Source organism: Zea mays, chromosome 2 (assembly GCF_902167145.1).
Source record: "Zea mays cultivar B73 chromosome 2, Zm-B73-REFERENCE-NAM-5.0, whole genome shotgun sequence".
Classification (NCBI taxonomy): Eukaryota; Viridiplantae; Streptophyta; class Magnoliopsida; order Poales; family Poaceae; genus Zea; species Zea mays.
In genome coordinates, this window is record NC_050097.1 from 105108217 (window position 1) to 105115904 (window position 7688).

The 7688-nt window shown below is 49.3% G+C and overlaps 1 protein-coding gene across 1 annotated transcript; it reads right to left on the minus strand.

The window, feature by feature from the left end:
• Positions 1-549: 549 nt before the first annotated feature.
• LOC118476338 (uncharacterized) lies at positions 550-2725 on the minus strand. The gene is made up of 2 exons (XM_035965323.1): positions 1653-2725; positions 550-701 (listed from the first exon to the last, which is right to left on the minus strand). The coding sequence occupies exon 1, from the start codon at positions 2511-2513 to the stop codon at positions 2007-2009; it is 507 nt and encodes a 168-aa protein (XP_035821216.1). The 5' UTR covers positions 2514-2725; the 3' UTR covers positions 550-701; positions 1653-2006.
• Between the last annotated feature and the right edge of the window lie 4963 nt (positions 2726-7688).

Below are 7688 nucleotides of genomic sequence, written 5' to 3' on the forward strand. Positions count from 1 at the left end.
CAAAGCTTACCCATGATGAGGCATGTGACCAGTTAAAAGATCCTCGATCAGCAAGCCTACATTCAGTATAATCCTTAATTAACCTGGGTAGAACATCACCTGTTCCTAACCCAAGTCCCAATTTAAGTACTTCCATCCTTAGGATTGTTTGTATTCCTTAGGATGAAAAGAGCATTAAAGGGAACTTTGCAGTATGATCCCACCACGCTCCCAATGAAAATATTCTTGCAGGTAGAAGTCATCCTTCCACAGGATAACCCCTGAGCTAGGCATTAACGCAAAGGACAACCTATATTCGCAAGATTTACCTCTAGGCAAGGCTAAGCAATTTTGTAAATCATATTTGATACTTCACCAGAAGTATCTATAACAGGAATGGATTTCAAGGTAGCCAATGCATCAAAGGGTTTCCAAGCAACTCATATAAACCTAGTGCACATTTCGCTAGACTTAAAGTGTGTAAAAATCATTTAAAACACAAGGAAAGGGGTTGCATGCACCGGGGCTTGCCTGGGATAAACACTGCGTTAGTGTTTGTTAGATGTCGATCACTTGACGACCATCCTTTGTCTTGGCACTCGTTTAGATTATCCATCTTCAGGTTCGTTTATTAGCACCATCTTGTGGAGAAGCCCACACTTTCCATCCTCTTGTGGTCGACTCAGCTCTGGTTCTCCGCATCACGTGGTTAATTCATGTACCTGAATGACATGCATTATGCACATGAATGCATATAGACATGAATATTACAAACCTAAATAGTGCTAAGTGATAGCGAATAAAACACCTAGCGACGAGGCGTTGTACAAGTTTACGGAAATACTAGTTATCGATATACGACTACGCGCAATAATTACGCTTCTCTAGATTAATCGAATCTAACGCAAACATTACGAAACATCTAACTATTCATACTAGGTACCTATAACTCATTAAGCGCAATGGTCACACTCCCCCTAGCTTAACCGGATCAACCCCAAATATCATGGAACCATCAAACCATACACAAACTCCATATACATATATATATCAAATTACAATTTTAGAACTAAAATACCTAAAGTGTTTATACGCATTATTTATCAGACAGATCCTAGATTCTGGTTGAAACAATTATATGGATGTTACTTGATCCTAAATATTCAAAGTAGCAATCAACATCCATTCAAATCGCAAAATCAACCAGCACACATTCATGCCTGGTTTAGAGAGTACAATAATTGACTTACAATTTTAGCTTTACGATTCTGGGACACCTAATGTTTATAAAATTATAGAAGAACCTTTATTAACCTTCTAAACTATTTTTGAGATTAATTTATATAACACATTAGTTGGTTACGACATTTACTGATCATAAACATAGACTGATTATACTAACTACTAGAGCATGACATTGACTCCATCGTGCAAACACACCGAATATAATTAACATCGACAGACCTAGCGATAATTGCTTAAAACACTAAATTTACCTATGCGTCACCGAAATACTACACTCTGTAAAATAGGACTAGTTCGAATATACTCGGCAACTAAACTCCTCGAAGCACACCTCACATCACTGGTATTTCTAACTTAAGCTTCATACGCAAACTAAACGTCTTATTTCACGATCATAAAATCAATAGAAAAATAGTAAATCGGCTCACCACATCTCAATTCGATTTGGTAGTTGCCTGAACGACGACAGCCTTCAGCTGAACACCCGCGAGCTATGTACACTGGCTTCGCTTTCTTCATCCGCACACATAAATTGCATCGATGAACGGAGAGATCAGAAAGGCTCGGTGTTAGGGAAAATACCAGAAATGACGGGTGATGGAGCTGGCAGATGACGATGGTGCTGTCATAAAGCGAATAAGGTTAAACTACGGCGTGGTCTGTGCCGCAAGAGAATGCCGGCACACAACACGACGGATAGAGGAAGTCAATCGACAAGATCCAACTACTGCGTGATGCGCATTAGGAACATGCGCACGCGGTAGCGGACACGGTCGACGAGCCTAACGACACAGGGCCAAGCGACGAACACATTTGACGAGGTCGCGACCATGGATGACGGCAAGGTCGACAGGGAAAATCGACACCACGATGGCAACAACTGTCACCCATCCCAGTAGCATACGCACGACAACTAGTCCTAGACCAAAGAGTGGCGTGCGACGAGGTCGAGGATGAACGCGGGGCGACCGACGAACCGCGCGTGCACCTGAAAACCGAGCAGGGCGCGAGCTAGCCAGGGACTCTGGCTGGGCGTGCGGTCGACTAGAGGGAGCCGGCGCGGCCATGCGAGCAGGGTGGAGGGAGTTCAGGCGGAATCGACGGCGAGGATCCGAGCAGGGCCGGGGTGCGCGCAGGGAGGAGCAGGGACCAAGCTCGACGACCATGGCTGGAACTCCGGCGTGCAGCAACAGAGCAGGGCATGGCCAGGGAGATGGGCACCGAGTAGCCGAGCAGGAGATTGAGCACATGAAAATGAGCGTCGAGCAGGGAGCCGCTGCAGTGGCCATGGGGAGTAGTGAACTCGGATAGGCAGGGGAGAGCACGGTCGAGCATGGGGCTTGGGCGCCGGCAGAGAGGAGCGAGCAGAGGGCAGGGCGCGGTGGAGAGCTGAGCACCAGAGAGAGAGCAGCACCGCGAATGGATGAGGGAGATAGGCGCGCAAGGAGGGGAGGAGAAGCAGAAGCCGAGCTGAGAGCAGGGAGGGGCGCGCCATGAGGATCTCAACGCGGCTGGAAGGAGCGCGAGGAAGTTGCGCGGTTGGCTGAAGAAGAAGGCCGCTTAAGGGATAAGGAAGGGAGGCGGCGGCTGAAAAAAATCAGCGAGAGAGAGATAACGACGGAAGGAGGAGAGAAAAATCCCACGACGCGAAAAAATCAGCACGACGGCGGTTAGAAAGATATTTTCTCCGTTTTAGTTTTTTATATATTTTTTTTATTTTTTTTATTTTCTTTTAGTAAAGAAAATTGCAGATATTTTGAATCAGGATTTTTAGCGACGGGTAATGGGTCGAGTCAAACGAGATCGATAATAATAATTGGACACGATTCGATTTGGCGAATACCCTAAAGTCGGATCAATTCGTACCTTTGATTCACCTTTTTGATTGAGGCAAGAAGCAACAAACCGAATTAAATCGATTTTGGCTTCGTTAATTTGCTCTGCGTGATTCGACTAAAATTAGTCGAAAAACCATATCTGCTAATGTATACGCGATTTTGTTGCCAAAATAGCGTGCTGAAGAATGAATGGGATCGTAACCTTTCGCACGATTTCGCGCGATTCGAATTATTTTACCCCGAACATTTTAGTTGTCGAGTTCAAATTAATTTGTCCAGGATAAAATCATCCGAGTGAGTCGGGCTTCCGAATTTGTATTCGCACGAGCGATGAATTTAAATAATCACCGGACGCATAGATTTTCGGTACAACGATGTTCCGAACATCACGAAAATTAGGAAGAGCCCGGATAAATAAAAACGATATCGAACTCACGATAAATGAAACAGATGCGATATAAAAACCGCGATAGGCGAAGATGATAAAAATTTTAGTATCTGTTTTATCCACTGATATTACGTGCTTAAATCCATACTCGTTGTCGAGCGGAATATAAACACCCGGGGTGTTACACAATTAAGGAAGAATTAATATCCAATTTGATGTAATAATACTTTTGTTACATCATCGATTGTCGAAGTCGTTCCTAAGGGAACACAGAGTAAGTTCCAAGGCTACAAAGTCGTTCCTAAGGGAGCGCAGAGTAAGTTTCGAAGCTCCAAAGTCATTCCTAAGGGAATACAGAGCTAAGATACCACCTAAATAAAAGGTGAAGAAGCTCCAAAGTTGTTCCTAAGGGGATGCATGGCTTAAATACCACCTAAGTCAGAGGTGAAGAAGCTCCAAAGTCGTTCCTAAGGGGATGCAGAGCTTAGCTCCAAAGTCGTTCCTAAGAGGAAGCAGAGCTGAAATGCCACCTAAGTAAAAGGTGAAGAGACTTCAAAGTCGTTCCTAAGGGGATGCAGAGTCTGGGTGTGTTCTCGTGTGGGTGTGTGTCTTCGGCATAGGCATCATGCTACATCATATCATCGCATCATTTCGCATAGCATTACATCATACATCATATCACATCGGCAACAAAGTTGTGGAGGGGGAAGAAATGCTCCTCTCAAAATATTTGACAAATTATGGAACAATGTGCTGAAGCACAAAGTACACCTTTGGCAGATATAATTGTACACAACAGGAAAACCTTCGTCAGCAATGCTATTATACAACAATCGTGGCAATTTTTCTTCGCGAAACTTGAAAAGAAGGGAAGGTGTTTTTTCGCCGAAGGCTCAAAAATGGTATGTACACAAATTTCATGCATCACAAAGAAATATATTACATTAATATACATACAAATGTTCGATGTTCGACTCATATACAAATATTGCATTTCTTATTACACAAGAATTCAGTCTTCTTTCAATATCTTCTCGGCAGCTTCATTTAGGAGTCTATTGACAGCTTTGTCAACAGCTTTGTTGGCGATCCTTATCGTTTCTAATGCTTCCTTCATGGCCGGATCGGCCTCGGGATTATACGACTCAGGCGGCGGTGAAAGTTTAGTTGTAGTAAAGAACAAGTTGTTAATCCGAAACCAAAAACAAAGGCCGAAGCTAAATCTCAGTAAAAGTACCTATACGCCTCGCGTGCTCAGCAGCCTCTTCAGCTCGCTTAGCTTCTTCTTGGGCGTCGTGAGATTCTTTTTCGTTTTTTCTAATAGCCTCATCAGTCATCTCACGACCACCCTTCATCCACACATCGGAGTAGAACTTACCACCTAAGGTAGAGACTTTAGCCAAAGGGTTCTTAATATCTTCCACCGAGAAAACAAATCACGGCCTAGCTGCAGCCTGAACGTGCTTACAATCGGCCTTCTCCAAGATTGCAGCGACCCCTCGGGCGCCAGCAAACGCGCAGAAGTCTCCTCGATCGCGTAAGATTTCCTCAAAGGCTTTGACTTCCTCGCTGATCCATTGCACGACACCATCAGGGTCACCGCAGATGAATTTCTGCTCTGAAGAGTATGCTCCCACTTTTGCAAAACTGTCCTTTAGAGTCTTGGCGCACCCTAAGGATATTTCGTAGCATTTATCTTTAGAATTCCGGAGCTCTTCAGCATTCTTTTGCGCTCTGGATTTTTCAATTTCGCTTATTTCATGTTTTACCATTGCGACTTCAAATTTCTCACTTGTTTCTGTGAGTTGCTTCTTTAAGATTTCAATTTCGACCTTGTGAGCTTCGGTTTGTGCATCAAGCCTAGCTTCACTGGCCTTCAGCCTATCCACTAAGGAAAGCAATATCTTATCCTTTTCAAGGGCTTTGTTCCTTAGGGAAATGACATCCGCCGGAAGATTCCCAAGAGCTATTTGGCAGCTCTCATCTTCTGCTTCTTTTTGGGCTCTCAAAGCTTTACATAGGATCAAACCCTAATAATCGAAATATATGAGAACACAACAATTGTCGGGGTTTCGACCCCGGGGGGTCCCTGGACCGATGAGTAAATTGTCGCTGCGTGTCCCAGCCCGGATGGGTCGGCGCGAGACGGGACACAAAGGGGGGAGAATCAGTAAGGGGAACCCGCGGCCTTCGTGTTGTCCTGCGCCCAGGGCGGATGGATGCGCTTGCAGTAGGGGGTTACAAGCGTTCGCGTGGGAGAGAGTGAGAGCCTTATGCGCCGGCATGTTCTCCCGCGCGGCCAACCTTCTCGTACGAGAGCCCTGGACCTTCCTTTTATAGGCGTAAGGAGCGGGTCCAGGTGTACAATGGGGGGTGTAGCAGTGTGCTAACGTGTCTAGCAGAGAGGAGCTAGAGCCCTAAGTACATGCCATCGTGGCAGTCGGAGAGGTTTTGGCACCCTGTTCATGTGATGTCGTGGCCATCGGAGGAGCGCTTGGGCCCTGTGGAAGGACAGCTGTCGGGGCTGTCGAATCCTTGCTGACGTCTCCTTGCTTCCGTAAGGGGCTGAGAGCCGTCGTCGTCATGGAGCACGCGGGGCGCCATCATTATTTGTTTACCGGGGCGAGCCAGATGGGACGCCGGTCTTGTCCCCCGTAGCCTGAGCGAGCTAGGGGTAAGGTAATGATGGCCCCCCTGTGACGTGGTCGGTCCGAGCCCTAGGTCGGGCAAGGCGAAGGCTCCTCCGAGTTCGAGGTCGAGTCTGTGTTCTGAGGTTGAGGCTGAGTCCGAGCCCCGGGGTCGGGCGAGGCGGAGACCGTCTTCCGAGGCCGAGGCTGTGTCTGAGACCTGGGTCGGGCGAGGCGGAGACCGTCTTCCGAGGCCGAGGCCGTGTCCGAGCCCTAGGGTCGGGCGAGGCGGAGTCCGTCGTCCAGCGTCGAGGTTGAGTCCGAGCCCTAGGGTCGGGCGAGGCGGAGACCGTCTTCCGAGGCCGAGGCTGAGTCCGAGCCCTGGGTCGGGCGAGGCGGAGACCGTCTTCTGAGGCCGAGGCTGTGTCCGAGCCCTGGGGTCGGGCGAGGCGGAGTCCGTCGTCCAGCGTCGAGGTTGAGCCTGAGCCCTGGGGTTGGGCGAGGCGGAGCTTCCTATGGCGCCCGAGGCTGGACTTAGCTGCTATCAGCCTCACTTTGTCGAGTGGCACAGCAGTCGGAGCGACGAGGGCGACGCTGTTCTTTTGTCAGGTCGGTCAGTGGAGCGGCGAAATGACTGCGGTCACTTCGGCTCTGTCGACTGGAGCGCGCGTCAGGATAAGGTGTCAGGCGATCCTTGCATTAAATGCTCCTGCGATATGGTCGGTTGGCATGGCGATCTGGCCAAGGTTGCTTCTCTGCGAAGACTGGGCCTCGGGCGAGCCGAAGGTGTGTCCGTTGCTTGAGGGGGGCCTTGGGCGAGACGTGAATCCTCCAGGGTCGGCTGCCTTTGCCCGAGGCTGGGCTCGGGCGAGGCGAGATCGTGTCCCTTGAGTGGACTGAGCCTTGACCTTAATCGCGCCCATCAGGCCTTTGCAGCTTTGTGCTGATGGGGGTTACCAGCTGAGATTAGGAGTCTTGTGGGTACCCCTAATTATGGTCCCCGACAGTAGCCCCCGAGCCTCGAAGGGAGTGTTGATACTCGCTTGGAGGCTTTTGTCGCACTTTTTTGCAAGGGGACCGGCCTTTCTCGGTTGCGTTTCGTTCCGGTGGGTGCGCGCGAGCGCACCCGCCGGGTGTAGCCCCGAGGCCTCGGAGGAGTGGTTTGACTCCTTCGAGGTCTTAGCGCGTTTCGTGATGCTTCGGCCGGTCTGGTTGTTCCCTCATGCGAACTGGCCGTAGCCCGGGTGCATAGTCGAGTCCCAAGTTCTCGGGCTGGTATGTTGACGCTGTCAACGGTTTGGCCGGAGCCGGGTTTGCGAGAGCAGCCCCCGAGCCTCCTCACAGAGCGAGAGGACGGTTAAGGACAGACTCGACTTTTTTCATACGCCCCTGCGTCGCCTTTCCGCAAGGAGGAGGGGGGAAAGCGCCATGTTGCCCTCGGAGGGCGCCGAACATGGTTTCTCTAGTGAGTTGCTAACGGGTAATCCAAGTGGACGCCCGTGCCCCATTCGTTAGGGGTCGGCTAGTGGCCCGGAGGCGCGCTCCAAAAGTACCTGCGGGTGATTTGCCGGACCCGGTCCCCTTTTGACGGGGTCCGAGGGCTCGATGCCT